At 39.4% G+C, this 15,823-nt stretch overlaps 1 protein-coding gene across 4 annotated transcripts in view; it reads left to right on the top strand.

The window, feature by feature from the left end:
- The window catches only part of DOCK1 (dedicator of cytokinesis 1), a 511,572-nt gene that overhangs the window by 321,369 nt on the left and 174,380 nt on the right, over nt 1-15,823 (top strand). For all 4 annotated transcript variants that reach the window (XM_042460991.1, XM_042460990.1, XM_042460988.1 and 1 more), the window contains 2 exons: nt 2,247-2,348; nt 7,803-7,897. In XM_042460991.1, the coding sequence (XP_042316925.1) occupies nt 2,247-2,348; nt 7,803-7,897 (197 nt within the window). The remainder of the gene's footprint in view (nt 1-2,246; nt 2,349-7,802; nt 7,898-15,823) is intronic.

The following is a 15,823-nucleotide window of genomic DNA, read 5'->3' as shown; positions in this document are numbered from 1 at the left end:
CCCTCCCCTCCCTCCTTCCAACTGTCATCTTCTGGCCTTAGAGGGAGTGAAAGGACAGGCCCGATGGCATCGGGCCTGAAGAGGAAGAGCCCTCCCCTCCCTCCTTCCAACTGTCATCTTCTGGCCTTAGAGGGAGTGAAAGGACAGGCCCGATGGCATCGGGCCTGAAGAGGAAGAGCCCTCCCCTCCCTCCTTCCAACTGTCATCTTCTGGCCTGGGAAGGAGTGAGAGGACAGGCTCAATGCCATCGGGCCTGAAGAGGAAGAGCCCTCCCCTCCCTCCGTCCAACTGTCATCTTCTGGCCTTAGAGGGAGTGAAAGGACAGGCCCGATGGCATCGTGCCTGAAGAGGAAGAGCCCTCCCCTCCCTCCTTCCAACTGTCATCTTCTGGCCTTAGAGGGAGTGAAAGGACAGGCCCGATGGCATCGTGCCTGAAGAGGAAGAGCCCTCCCCTCCCTCCTTCCAACTGTCATCTTCTGGCCTGGGAAGGAGAGAGAGGACAGGCTCAATGCCATCGGGCCTGAAGAGGAAGAGCCCTCCCCTCCCTCCGTCCAACTGTCATCTTCTGGCCTTAGAGGGAGTGAAAGGACAGGCCCGATGGCATCGTGCCTGAAGAGGAAGAGCCCTCCCCTCCCTCCTTCCAACTGTCATCTTCTGGCCTGGGAAGGAGTGAAAGGACAGGCCCAACGCTATCGGGCCCGGCCTTGATTAAGAAAAAGAGCCCTCCCTCCAGTCCATCTGCCTTGGTCCAGGCCTCAGAGGGAGAGAAGAATGCTGGACCTGATCCCCCCCCCTTCACCATTCCCTTCTCCTTTTGTGTCGTGTCTTTTTAGATTGTAAGCCTGAGGGCAGGGAACAGTCTATTATTCCCTCTGTTGTAAGCCGCCCTGATTCCCAGTGATTGGGCAGCATATAAATAAATCCTATTGTTGTTGTTGTTGTTGTTGTTGTTATATAGCAGTGCGACAATGCATATAAGAATAAACTAGTGCTCTTGAATTTCACATGGATCAACATATCATTGTTGTGTAAGATGTTAACTGTGTATTTATAAACATAAATTCTGCAAACATGAGTGTAAACAAGTCTGAGAAAGGAAACTGAGGCTGTTTCTTATTGTAAGAATAGTTTCATCACACTTACCTGACGTCAGATAAGTGGCATACCTTTTTGTTTTAGTAAATTTCCAATATGTTTAGTGAGGTTTGGGACTATTGTTAATGCTACTTTGTATGCTATGTACCATGGTTGGGATATACTTGATCAGATAAAATAAAAATTTAAGCATCCTATGGACAGGGTGTATACACAAGTCACTTGTGCAAGGTTTGAAGTTTCACATTACAGTCATTTCCTACACACCCACACACACACACACACACAGAGAGAGAGAGAGAGAGAGAGAGAGAGAGAGAATCAAATACTGTTCTATAGGTTCATCCAACCAATACAATTTTTTTCTTTACGGGGAAGACCAGACTCCACAATTAAAATTTGATTACTTCAATTTTTAAAAAGACACAGACTTGTTGTAAATGATAGTGTCGTTGTGTGCCTTCAAGTCATTTCTGACATACTGATCCTAAGGGCTTTCACAGGTTTTTTGGCAAGATTTGTTCAGCGTGGGTTTGCGTTTACCTTCCTCTGAGGTGGAGAGAGTGTGGCCTGTCCAGGGGCACTCAGTGGGTTTCTATGGTCAAATAGGGATTCACATCCTGGTCTCCAGAGCCATAGTCCAACACTCAAACCACTATACTATGCTGGCTCATAAACTATATTTGTTGTGTTTCTTCAAATTATTTCCAACTTGTGGTGACCCTAAAGGAAACCAAACCTATCATGGAGTTTTCTTGGCACAATTCTTCAGAGGAGGGTTATCACTGACATCCTCTGAGCCCAAAAGGGTATGATTTGCCCAAGGTTACCCAATAGGTTTATATAGCATAGCTAGGATTCGAACCCTGATCTCTGGAGTCAAAGTCTAACACTGAAACCACTACACCATGCTGGCTCTAGTGGGGTGCAGTTTTGAAGAGAAGGAAAACATTCAAGGTATTATTTAGTACTACTACTAAGAATAACCATAATGATAATACATTTGGTCTTCTAATAATGTGTTTGTTTTAAAGCATTCTGGTTTTTGAACATTTTGTTGAAATGTCTAGAACAAATAGTTGCAGTATAACTCTGTATTGCACTATGAGTTTATTAATGAAACCATTATTTTGTGTGTGTTTTTTTCACAGGGAAATTTTGTTGCAAGCATGACTGCTATTTTGAGACAAATGGAGGACTACCATTATGCTCATTTAATCAAGACTTTTGGAAAAATGAGATCTGATGTTGTTGTAAGTTGAAACTGAAACACTTTTTTAAAACCTTGTTGCTGCATTTCTATTTAAAAATGCCTTCATGATAAAATAAAGTTATCAGGCTGAAAAGTATTATTATGGGAGCCACATGATCTGACATAAAAATCAATGCAGCATTTTTCTTTACCTTCAGAGTGAGAAGCAAAAAATATTTCATTGTCTTTACATTAAATGATGAAGCAGGAAACTCAAAATTTGAAAACAGGGCTTGGGATATTAGAGTCTAGGGCAATAAGATTTTATATCTGAATCCTAAAACCTAAACCAACTTATGGTTTGGTTAGTTATATTCAAGGTATTTGCTTGGGGCTTCCTCTAACATTCTGCCATCTACATTATTATGTCTTGTTGTTTCTCAACTACTGTATATACCAGATTTTCCAAACCATTTACTGTGCTCAGTTAATTATAATTGTATATCTATATCTGCCATTTTAAGCAATATATTAGGTTTAAAGATATGTTTGATTATTAACAGCCATAAAGAATCAAACTCCTCAAGGTTCTTTCTAATCTTTCTTTCAAAGTGTATAGTGCAACTTAATTAGAGCATAATAGATGGGAATTTATAGCTAAGTAGATACCTCTCTAATGACCTAGAACTATCATTGCCATATGGCAAATGCATGCTGCAAAGTAACAACCAAACTTGTTGGCTGAGATCCATTAATTAGCAGATGACCTGAAGTCTGATCAACTGTGTTAGATTACAGCTTCTTTTACCTAGGGGAGTTGGGTTCCATGGAATAGCATTTTAAAAAGTTGAATCTTGAGCTAAATTGTACAGGGGAAGAATAGAAAGAAGATTTCTCAGTTTTTTGGAGGTGTGATTCAATTGCTCTTTTGAATCCATTTCTTTGAACTGTACAGTTCCCATATGCAGGCATTCAGATCCACACACCCCTGAGGATGGCAAAAAAGATGCTAGTGATCGCACCACCTATTATTTAGTGGCGGTGGCATGCACGTTTATGCATCAGCTCATCCACACACATGTGCTGTCATTGAATAATACAGGCCATGGTGATCCATGGGCAATCAAAGCATTGGATTACTGGCCTGCCAATAGGAAGGGTCCAGTGTATAGCTAGAGAGAAATAAATGCACAAGTTCTTGACATAATCACACAGTTATCTCCTTTTAGTAGTAATGATTTCTTTCTCCCTCCTTTGATAAAATGTGATTATCTGTTATTTTTGTAGTGATTTCTTTGTTATTATTGTTTAGCAATTTTAAATACAGGGGTTTGGAATTATTTTTCAATTTCACTGAAAATCCTTTTAATATTATTTTGTAGCCACATACCCTAATGCACAATTTATTGAATAGCACTCTTAATTTCATGATAGAAGCTCCTCAAACCTAGCCTGTGGAGGAAAGGGGTAAATATTTATCTATATGCCCCCACAAAATCTGGGAAATCTTGCTGGGTCCAGCCACATCCCAAATGGAAGTTATGAGGTTTGAAATATTAATTTATGGCATACTTTTCTTCATCTCCCCCAGGGTATAAGAAATGAAAATATGTTGGATGCCTTCTGTTAATCTTTCAAGATAACAATGAAAATAGTCTGTCCACAAAATGAAAATTAATTAAATTATTAATTAAAACACTCATGCCTTGCCTTACCACCAACCACTTTTCAAGACCATTAATAGCAAGCAATGAAAAGGATGACCAATAAGAGTTGAAAGTGGAAAAAACATCTTTAACTTGTTTTTGACAAAGCCAGAATTAATCTTATACCATACACCAGTAAAGGAAGCAACTTCAGATATCACCCCCCCCCCACGAGAGAGGGACCTGTTTAGTTTTCTCAGTAAGATTAGACAATTTTTTTTTTAATGACTGGGAATGAATGTTTTAGAGTATGGATGTATAAACATGTTCACTTCTGCATATGTGAATTGTTTGCAGTCTTCAGTAAAGGAAGTGGGTACCTACTCAATTCCTTGGGATGTATTGCAGCCAGGAGTGCTTTTTTTTCCTGATTCAGCTGGTTCAGCAGCTATGGCCTTTATAGAGATTTTTAGTCAATGGCATATCTTGGTTATATCCAGATTGGATTATTGCCATATTCTATCCAGGCAGGTGACACTGAGGTTGCATTTTTGTACTGGGGGGTGGGGGGGCTGCCCTTACTTCAAAGGCTCCAGTCTGAGAAAAGCTGAGTTCAGCATTCTGATCACATTGCACCTATTCTGTGCCAGTTACACTAGCAGCCTGCTCATTTCCGAGCCTGATTTAAGGTTCCAGTATTAAGCTTTAAAGACTTGATGAGACTGTCTGCCTTAATATGTGCCTCCCAAGCCTTACCAGTGAAATCTCAGTCCTGTTCTTGGACTCCTCTGCAAAAGCTGTTAGCTTGGAGAGTACCATGGACAGTTCATTTTCTCTCCTGGTCCCATAGTTTTGTAATACCCTTCTCAGAGACATGTGTTTGCCTGCTCCTTTTCAGCTTTTAGGCTGCCCCTATATTAATCCACTGATTTGCTGCTGCTTTTTTATATGATAGTTTTATCTGATTTTTGTGTTGCTGCTGTTTTAATATTTTAAGGCCATTTTGTGTGTGTGATGCTTACTGTTGACTACTGTAAATAGCCCTGAGAGGTTAATTTATCCTGAAAGTTGGTTTAAAGATCTGTTAAATAAAATAAATACACAGACCAAGACCGAACACTGTGTTGATGGTTAGAACCAGTGCAACAGAACTTTCTCTTCCTTTTCCTCCTCTGCAGTCTTCTGCACTGACAGCGGGTTCCATCAGTTTCTTGGCCTTCTGGTAAAAGTTTTGGGGATGCAACTGGAGAGGAGGGTTGCAGTTGGAAGAGTGGATCAGCTATTCTGCTGGAATCTGTTGATCCACCACCATCAGCTGTTAAGTTTTGCTCAGTCTCGTATTTCCCTTCTTTTGAGTAGAAAGGAAACAGTACAATTACAACTACTGCTGCTAGTTGTACCTGTTTACAGGATAGTTACTATTTGGAGGGAGGGCTAGTTGTCTGAGGATGTTTTTCTAATATCCTTCTCAAAGAAATATGTGGGAGGAAAGCTACCCAGGGGAAAGCAAAATCTTGTATAGGAGTGGGCAAGAAACTGATGTTAACAGTAATACTCTTTGGGGAAGATTATTTTAGTAATTACCTTCCAAAACTGCAGAAAGGCTTCTGGTGTAAATCAGTATGCACTGGAATATTGATAGGTCATCTTGGATCTTCAAGAGTAGCTAGCAGTTACCTTGTCTGGTTGGGGAACTGTAGTGGACACCTTTAAATTTTTGTTTTATGTGCTGCTGCAGTGATGTATTTTTATGTATATTATGCATTGTATGTAATAATATATTTTAAAAAATTGCAAGCTGCTTTCCAGAAAAAAACTTTTTAGGCTGCATCCAAAGTAAAACTCACATAATGATAATCTTAAAACATTAAGCAGTAATAGCAACAACATTAAAAATACAAGGTCCAGACACTAAAAAACAATGGGTACTGCTAAAACCAACAGCAGCCCAGTAAAATCCTATTATGCCTTTAAGGCAAGTATGAATGTCTGTAATATAGGACTTGACAAACCCTAGGTGTTTCCCAGATGTGAGACTATCGCCAAGGAATCTCTCCCTTTTGTACCCAACGACAGGGACATGAGAAGGTTTCAATATAATGGGATAGCAGCTGCTATATTGACATTTAAAGGAGGAGGCCAGTACATGTTTTCTCAGCAGAGTGGTTGGAATAACTCTGTTTCTGGTCTCTTCCTCTGCTACAGCCTACAGCCCAATGAATGAGCTCATTTTTTCTTCTGATTATAAGATGAGACTAAAGTGTGAATGTAAACAGATGAAACATGCGGAGCTGCATCAGCAAATAATCTGTTTCTCCGTGTTCGTGATTAGTAAAGTATACAAGTCAGTCTGTAAAACGATGGCTATTCATTTGCTAGATTTTTTTGGGTGGGGGGATGTGAAAACCCAGTAGTTGAAGCATGTAAAACAACTAATAAAGTATGAAATGGGATCTTCTTTAAGGTAATGTGCACCTGAAATCATAAAATATTCTGAGTTAACTCTACACAGCTCATTCTGCCTCCAGTTACATCAGCATAAATCCTACTGAAGTCTCAGTTATGAAGCAAAGTAGCAAGGAAACCAAACATTTTATACAAGAAGAAAACAGACATCTAAATGAAAGAAAAGCTTTATGATATATCAGAAAAACATTAAGGTTGATCAGGGGGAAGAAATTGTTCAACCTTACCAGGAGATTGGGAGGGGGGGGGATAGTACTAAAGTATGCAGTTTGCTCACTTTAAGTATACATTTACTGGGCTTGTTGAGTATGTGCCCAGAATTTAAAATCTCTTATGTAATGTGCACAATGCACATTAACCACTGTCACTTACAGATTCTCTGCAAGGTCATTCTACTTGTATAAAAATACGTTTTCTTGCTGATGTCTGAGGCGGAGTCATTCCAGTGGAGACTGCATAGTTGCCACTATTTAAATTTAGTGATTTGACTGAAAATCAATGTGTGTGTTTCTTTTCTTTTGTCTTTTCTTTTTGTGAATGCTGAAGTTTTTAGTTAGTTGTTCAGCCTGTTACATGCAGAACAAAATACTGTAAGTTCAGTAAGTAATATTTTGCATCATAACATTAAATGCTTTTCCAAATTAAAGCAGATAAATTACAGTGTAACAAGATGTGTAGTTACAAACAGGGAACAAAATAAGGACATTGCCTCTTCAAATAAGAATTCTGCCCCCTCCCCACAAATATTTTTGGTCACTCCCCAATTTCTGCCACTGCAATAATTTAAAACTGTAGCTCACCATTTAGAAATAAACCTTAGGCAGCCAAAAAGAAGGGGCAGGCAAAATTACCAAGAGAATGCAAACAGAACAGGTTTTAAGACAGTTACATGTATGACAAATTCCCATAGGTTCAGAAAGCAATGTGGGGTGAAAATATGTTCTCATTTTGTTTCTTCTCCACCACTACCCCCCTGAGTGTAACAAAACATTTTCAATGTTCAGCTCTCATACTATCCACCAATCTCATATTATCCAACGATCTCTTGGAAATATTATATATGAATACAGTAATGTCTGTCTGATACATTTGTTATGCATCCACATTTCCACTGGAACTATTTTCTGTTTTTATCTCTTTTTATTCTGCTCTTATTTATTTTGCTATACATTTGCTTTTGTTTTTGTTATTGACATTAACAATATGTAATTTGTGAATTACAATATGGTATTGTTGGGCATACTCGGTCTCTAAGATATAATTTGCTGCATAGTTATTGAGACAAAGCTGGTTCATCTTGCCTTAGTTGTCCAGTTAGATGTGTCTTTTAATCTGGCCATTAATGTAATCTGGCCATTTTTAAATCTAAAATAGTGATCTTTCTCTTCTCTTTTTTGTTTAAGGACTTTCTGATGGAGACATTTATCATGTTCAAGAATCTCATTGGGAAGAATGTCTATCCCTCTGACTGGGTTATAATGAATATGATGCAGAATAAGTAAGTACAGAGGAAACACTGAACCTTGCTTGAAAGATTCTGTTACTCATATGTACGTTTGTGTGTATGTTTGGATGGCTGTGTGCATGCCTGAATACATATGCTGAGAATCTTAAATCTCTCCCTTGATGCAAATGTGTTTTCATAAGAAAAAGTAACTCTCCTGATATCTCATTTTATTAAATATATTTCCAATATAACATTGATCTTCTGGAGTATCACAAGTCAAAGGAATATTTTTTAAGCTTCCAAACAACTGGTTTTCACTTGGAGGAAGAAAAATATGTCATATAACTGTAGTGGCAGCTGTATAATATAGGTGTTTTACACTCTTTCAATCACAAATCCTCCATTTCTTATAAAAGGGTTATAATTTATCCCATTGTGATTGAATCTGGTGTTGAAAATCTCTTGAGTCTGAGGTATAAAATACTCCATGAAAAAATAGCAGAATGGTGGCAGTTCAAGAACTGGGGGAGACTGAGGAGATTATCATATGCAGATAGGATAGGGACATAATCACTCCCCTGTACTTATCCTGTCCATGGCGGGGTACAGACCGCCGCTTTGCGGCGGTCTGCTGCCGCCGCCAGTAGGTCCACGGGGGAGCCGGAGCCTTCAGACGGCCCGACTCCCGCGCGGACCGAAAAAAGAAGCTCCAAAATGGAGCTTCTTTTTTCGTCGCGTTTGCGACGTAGCGAGGCGCCAGGGGCGCGCTCGCTACGTCAGCAGCGGCGCGACGCGTACGGACGCTAAGCGTCCGATACGCAAAGATGGCGCCGGCCATGTAGAAGGGCCAGCGCCATCTTGTACGGACGGAGTCCGTACTAGGCCATGGGGCGTCTAAAAGAGACACCCCTTTTTTAAAATGGGACATCCTCCGGACGTCCCAAATGGCGGTGCAGAAAGCACCCATGATAACAATCATGCGAAAGCCTTTCATAATGTAGCGCTGATCCTGTCATTATCCTATCATTGAAGCGGCATTGCATTAACATGAACTCCCGTTAATGCAAAATGCTGGGCAATGCCACTTTAATGATGGGACAATGACAGGATCAGTGTGACATCATATGAAAGTCTTTCATGTGATCGCTGTCACTTGTGCTTTCCAGACGGGATAAAGTCTGGATAAGTGCAACGTTGTCTGAAAGTCCTTCCCATGATCGCGTGGGAAGGACAGGACAGGGATGGGACAATGACGCCCCGTCCCCCATGTGATAATCTCTCCAGACTTCTGTTTTGATATGCATAGTGGTATCAGTCATTATGTTCACAATGGTGCCACTCTATATAGCTCTACCTCATTTTCCTCAAGTCCTCCTTCCTTCCCTTGATCCTCCTGTGCCTCACGATGTATAAACCATAATCAATAAAGGAGGCACTGGCTCTGCATTCTACTTATTGTTTCATTTCAGGTTGTGTTGGTTGGTTTCATTGCTCTTTGAGCATGTCTACAAGTGCTCTTGCGTGCTTGGAGTATACTCATCATGAAGCTAAGAAGAACTACAGTACAGGGTTCTGACAGTGGATGGCCTAGCTATGGCATAGTCCTCCTCCCTTTTCTCTTCTGTAGCTGAATAACTTTTGGTGTGTGTGCACGTGTAGTGGTTGGGGTAGGGCCAACTTTTGAAAGTATAAACTAAAATTGAGGCTCTGACTCTCTCCTATGCCTCCCCTTATGTTTTATTTTATGATCAATGAGAGCAACTAGGACACTCTACAAGATCTTAGTAATTAAGCAATGGCAGCTGTGGTTGAAGTGGGAACAGGCACTTGCCTCTGTGGGATAAAGACCATAAGCCATCTCAGAGATTAAACGCTGGTCTGATAAACACAATGCGTCCTTTTGAGTTGGAACTGAAAAACAGAGAAACTAAAATAGGAGAGACCATGTTGTAATTGGTGATGGTGGTTCAGCTATGTGGACTGGGTAGAGTGATAAAAGCACTTCTCATTGTGTCATTTATTACTCCTCACTATCACTTATTTCAGAATCTTGTTTTCCATTCACTGGGCATGCATTCATCCAGTCATGCCACACAGTGCAGACTAACCACTAACTAAATAGCATCATCTCATCTCTCATGGGACGACTGCAGCTTACATGAATGTCAGTATGGTTGCAACTCTCCCAACAGATTTTGTTTATAATTATGTAAACTGTATATCTTGTAGTATATTAAGTGAAAGGACATGGACATTGAATTTAGTACTCTTTCATAATTCAAGAATTATCACATCTTATCATCTTCTTTGGTTGGTCCACTGCTTGATTTAATTAGATTCTATCAAGTTACTAAAATATTTATTGTTGTATACGCCAAATATCTTTTACATACAATTCTTTCTTTAGCTCTATGAACTCAAATATAAACATTTTGTTGAAAGATGATTCCTCTCGTTTTCCTTCTGCTTCTCTCATTTTCACATATTTTACAGATTTTCTAACTGGTCTGCATCCATGGTGATTCCCAACACTCAGTCCTTACTTTTATCAATGTTTGCTTTGAAGTGTTTCCCAGATATAAGATGTTTGTACCTGAAGTACCCTTCAGATTCTAGTCCTTCATGTTCTTAACTATTCTGGAGAATAAGAAATGTGTCATGCTGTCCTGAGTGTGTGAATATAGAATGACCTTCCTTGAAGTACTCATTACATGTAGGTGTAAGGAACTTTCATTTTTTATTATGTTCTTAGGACTGTGACCTCAAATCACTTCTGCAGCACAGAAGCCTCAGTAAAATTCAGTTTTAAATTGCAGTGACTTATGTGTTTTTATTTCTCTCGTAGATTTCAGTTGCACCTGTGCCAAAATATTTGAACTATTCTGTCTTGGCAAAAGAGACGGAAAAGCTTCTCCCAAATTAATTTTATTGTGGCCATAGAATTTAATTAAAATGAAGGCAGACATCTTTGAATTGGGTGTTCAGTTATTATTGACAGTCATACAATTTTTAAATGGTTTCAAAAATTAGTTCATATAATGGATAAATAGATACTTGATTTTGAACTTGTGCATGGTAGTGCGTCTCAAAGTAGCCTTTTCTTATACATGATAGTGCATCTCAATGTGATGTGGCTAACAGGTTCTCCTAAAATCTTTGAAGTGCTATATGCACATATGAATGTATGGAGATTATACTATTTGGAATTTAATGTGAATGTTGCTTCTAAACTTTCATGCTCTGGTTGTTTTATGCCGTTTAAATGCAAATGATGACGAAAGCTCTTCAGGTATTCTCGTTTGTCCTCCTAGAACTGGTTATGAAGGCCTCAGCATCTCTCCCACCCATTATTTTTTCTCTGTGTTGACACTAAGTAATTTGCCACATTCTTCTTGTATGACTTGTATTTTCTTGTATTTTAAGGCAGAAGATACAGATAGAGTAGAAGTCTGGATAAGGTCTTTACATGGCATGGATACGTCTATTACAGTTTCCATACAGAGATTGTTTTCATGGATTCTTAGACAAGAGTGTGTCTGCCAAGAGGGCATCTGTATATTTTAGGTACTGTATAATGAGAAGCAGCTCTGAGGCTGGGGCCGAACAGGAGTTGTTGTCAGTTCTTTGTCATGGGCTTTGTGCCTTCACACAAATAAGTCTCACCTAACCCCACCGCCAGGGTGCCATTTTGGCGCATGCTGGTCCACGGCATACGGCATCATTATGACCCTCTGTTGTTGCATCCACATGATGCAGCACCAAAGGGGAGTCATAAAGCCATGCCACCATGACTATGGTGCCCCTTGGAGGGCGCAAAAAGAGCAGTTTTTTGTGGCTCCTTTTTGCACTCTCCAGAGGCCATATCGGGGCTGCAGTGTGAGGTTGCCATGGCCCCAGTCCGGCCAGTAAAGGGGTGGCTGCAGACCGCCCCTTTGGGGTGGTCTGTATAGTCCTTAAATTACTAATAAAGATTAGGATATAAGTCCTATGGGTTCAATATTGGTTGTTTCATCAAATTCTTTATATTCTACCTCGTTTTATTTATATTCTATTTTGTAGAATATTCCATTGTACCTTTTATATTTTGTCCCTACTGCTTACTAATGGTACAACTTGACATACTCCTTTACTATTTGCATTATTAGCATGGACCAAGGATAGCTTGGTATTACCTTAAGGATCAAAAAGCTGGAGATGTAGCCATGTAAGGGTGCTTCAGCACTAGAAATAATGCAGTTTGACACCACTTTAAGTACTGTAGCTCCAGCCTATGAAATCCCAGGATTTGTACTACTGCAAGGTATTTAGCCTTCTCTGTCAAATAATGCTGGTGCTGCACAAAACTACAGATCCCAGGATGTTGTAGGATGGAGCTATGGCAGTTAAAGTGGGGTCAAACTGTATTGTTTATACAGTGTAGATGCACCCTAGATCTACTTTATCCAAAGTGGGGGGGGGGGGAGCATATCAGTTAGACACTACTTTTTCTGTGTATGGCCTGTGTGTACACGCTGCCTGCAAAATCTAATTAATATTATGTGCCTTAAACAATTTATTAATCAAAGATCTACATTACAGGATGTAATTGATTTCCACTAGATTTTTGTCACTGGCTGATTGCGACCAGTATGCCCAAGAACTGATTGTTTGGTGGTGGTTGACCAAATAAAGCAAAACATTTGTCATCATGATTAAAAGGAACAGTCTCTGCCAATACACTGTTGGATGAAGTCCTCTACATAATTGTTCAGAACATTTTGTCTTCTCAAGCCATCATGCTCAAGTTTCCTATTTGCATTCTCTCACCTTGTAAGCTGTCTTTTTTCTTCTTTGTGGTAGTGTTTTTTGGGATCTGGTCAAGGATTTTGCAGATCCAAATATTGCTTTATTCACACAGCCATCTTATTCTCATTTTCTTTTCTTTCCACAACAAAAAAAGACTGTAGTTTTATGCTGGCAAAAGGGCCTTCATTAATTTTTTGTGACAGACTGGAAGACTTTTCAGAATCAATCGCCAAATCATTTAACCGAGAAATTCAGGGTACAACATATTTAATGTTACAGTTTTAATTCATCCCCAGTCAAGCGTTTCCTGAATTGCCTTAAAACAGATAATGAACAAATGCATTTTAAAAAGTTATTTATTATATTTAATTTATATTCCACCTTTCTCAAAGAGTAGAACACAAGGTGAAAGCTCTCCAGTTTCAACTTACCTTGTGCTTAAGTGGTTCCAGAAACTGACTGTGCAGGTTGTTCTATGGAGGGTTGCATTACCCCTGAAAGGGGATCTGTGTACCTTGGGGGGTATTTCATGATCCACTTTTGTCACTTGAGGCTTGATGGGCCTTGGTGGGTAGGAGTGGTTTCTTCCAGCATTGCTTTGTTCAGCAGTTCCAAGCATTCTTTGCTGAGAGTTGTCTTGGCACAGTGATCCACAGTTCAGATACCACCCAATTAGATTACAGCTGTCCTTAAAGACAACTTAGAAGCAGAATGTAGTGACCAAAATTAGCTTGGAGCCCTGGTGGTGCAGTGGTTAAATGCCTGTACTGCAGCCATTCACTCAAGACCACAAGGTTGCGAGTTCAAGACCAGCAAAAGGGCCCAAGCTCGACTCAGGCTTGCATCCTTCCGAGGTCGCTAAAATGAGTACCCAGACTGTTGGGGCTAATTAGCTTACTTGCTGTTCACCGCTATGATCTCTGGAATAGCGGTATATAAATAAAATAAATTATTATTAATTATTATTATTAAATTATATAGAATGTGAAAGAACCATACTGGCTCTGTATTTGGCCTTCTGACCCCAATTCAAGGTTCTAGGTTTTAGTTTTAAAGGCCTGAGATGTCCCAATATCCACATGTATAGTTCTGTCTATACCTGCCTGCACATGGTTTGTATTAAGAGAAACTCTTAGGTACATAGTGTGGCAAAAAGGGAGAGAGTGTGTTTTTGATCATGGTGTTCCCACTGTGTAATAGCCAGGGTAATGCCAATATAGCAGTTTTTGTGCTAATGTCTTATTTGTTTAACTGGCAGTTCGAACTGATTGATTTTTGTCTGTTCTGTTGTATTTGCTGCCCTTGATGTCCCACCTGTCTGTTCTTATGTTAATGGAGAATTAGTGTTTATTGCAACGTGTTTTAATTTAATCATGTTTGTACACTGCCTTGGCATCAGGAAGGAAGAAGGGAAGTTTCAAAATGTTGTCATTATCACAATCATTTTTAAAAATCCTAAACCTGTAATTAAAAATTAGAAAATAATAAAGAACGTTAACACACACCAACAATAATCCGAAAATCCACTTGCAAGTTCTAATTGTAATAGATCCACTCATTTGCAAGTATTGATTTACCATTCAGGTTTACATAAGTGTTGATTTAACAATTGAGTATTTGGTGGATTTAATCTAATTGTGACTAACAATTGGATTTATGCCATTGTTTTAAAACATTCCCTGACACATTAAATCAATAAACACATAGCAGTTGTTCTGATTCTTACAGATGTACACACATACAGAGGATATGCACTGATTTTGTATGTATGTAAACATGCTGCCTCGGAGAGTGGCAGAGTCTCCTTCTTTGGAGGTTTTTAAACTGAGGCTAGATGGCAAGCTATTGAGGGTGCTTTGATTGTGCATTCCTGCATGGCAGGGGGTTGGCCTGGATGACCCTTGTGGTCTCTTCCAACTCTATGGTTTATGATTCTTTGAAGCCCCTGACAATTTTTGTTGTTATTGTTACCTTATAATTTGAGGATCCTCTCACAAAAGCCATGGACACTTTATGTGATATGTAGGGCAGGCCAATAGATTTAACTACCTGAAGGAAAATACACCCATGTTCCACATTCAGAAGCCAATGAGATTACCACTTGAATATTACTTCAGTCCTGGTGGTGAGATAGCTAATTCTTTGTTCCAAAGTTTTGATGCTTCTTGACTCAAAGCTATCCACTCTCTTTTCAAGTATTGTATATAACTGAATAGATCCATTAACAATTTAGGGGTTTTGTTTGTTTGTTTGTTACACTTTCTGAGTTGAGACTTTCTAGCACTCTCTTTATCACATGATCCTTTTGAATCAGAATTAAAGCTGGATAATTGCACCTTTGGCGATACTTATCACATGACGTTGTCTCCAAACCATTGCTGCTGTGCCTCCAAAGCGTGTTTAGGGTGTCCCTTGCCACTGATGGGGAACACATGTCAATAAACTACCAGTTGTACTGATGTGGCATTAGTCTTCTGATGCGATAAATTTTCCAGCTGCAGACCTGAACTGTTATGTCCCCCCTTGCCCCTCACTATTCTCAAACAGGCTGGTTTTCTTTTTTTTCTCAGCTTCCTTTCCTTTTCTGTTTTCTTTTTCCCACTAAATCACATTGTCATAATTGCTAAATTACATTACAACAACAACAACTAATAATAATAATTTTTAAGAAAGGCATGATGGGTTAGGCAATAGGGCAGACAGGGAGGTGAGGTTAAAGGGGAGCGCTGAGAGACTGTAGATGGCTGAAACAGTCCCAGTCATGCTATTGAAGGGACATGAAATATATTGAGGGCTCCCAAACCAGTATATATCCATTTACTTTTACTAACACCATCACAAGACAGGAGTCCTGTGATAATGTCCCTATGCACAAACTGTATAGGGCATTACACCGATAGATACATTTTAGTGCTGACATTATATTTTACAATAATATACTGTAAATATCCACAGGAAGCACACCTGTCTTAATCTAGGTAGGTTTTGTTTTGTTGCTTACTGTATGTCTTCTGCAGAGGTGGTGGTATATGTACCACTTAAATCTGTTAATCCGTTTTACTAGTAATAGAGAAGTTTACACCATACAGAAAAATATTGCTACAATCAGTCTAATGCTGGGGGAAGATTGCTTAACATTCATCATAGTTTATACTACAAAGCTCAATTTAGATTTCTGTCCCCTAGTGTGAT

Source organism: Sceloporus undulatus, chromosome 3, assembly GCF_019175285.1.
Source record: "Sceloporus undulatus isolate JIND9_A2432 ecotype Alabama chromosome 3, SceUnd_v1.1, whole genome shotgun sequence".
NCBI lineage: Eukaryota > Metazoa > Chordata > Lepidosauria > Squamata > Phrynosomatidae > Sceloporus > Sceloporus undulatus.
Note: the sequence above shows the minus strand (reverse complement) of the source record. Positions and strands in the feature narration are given on the sequence as shown.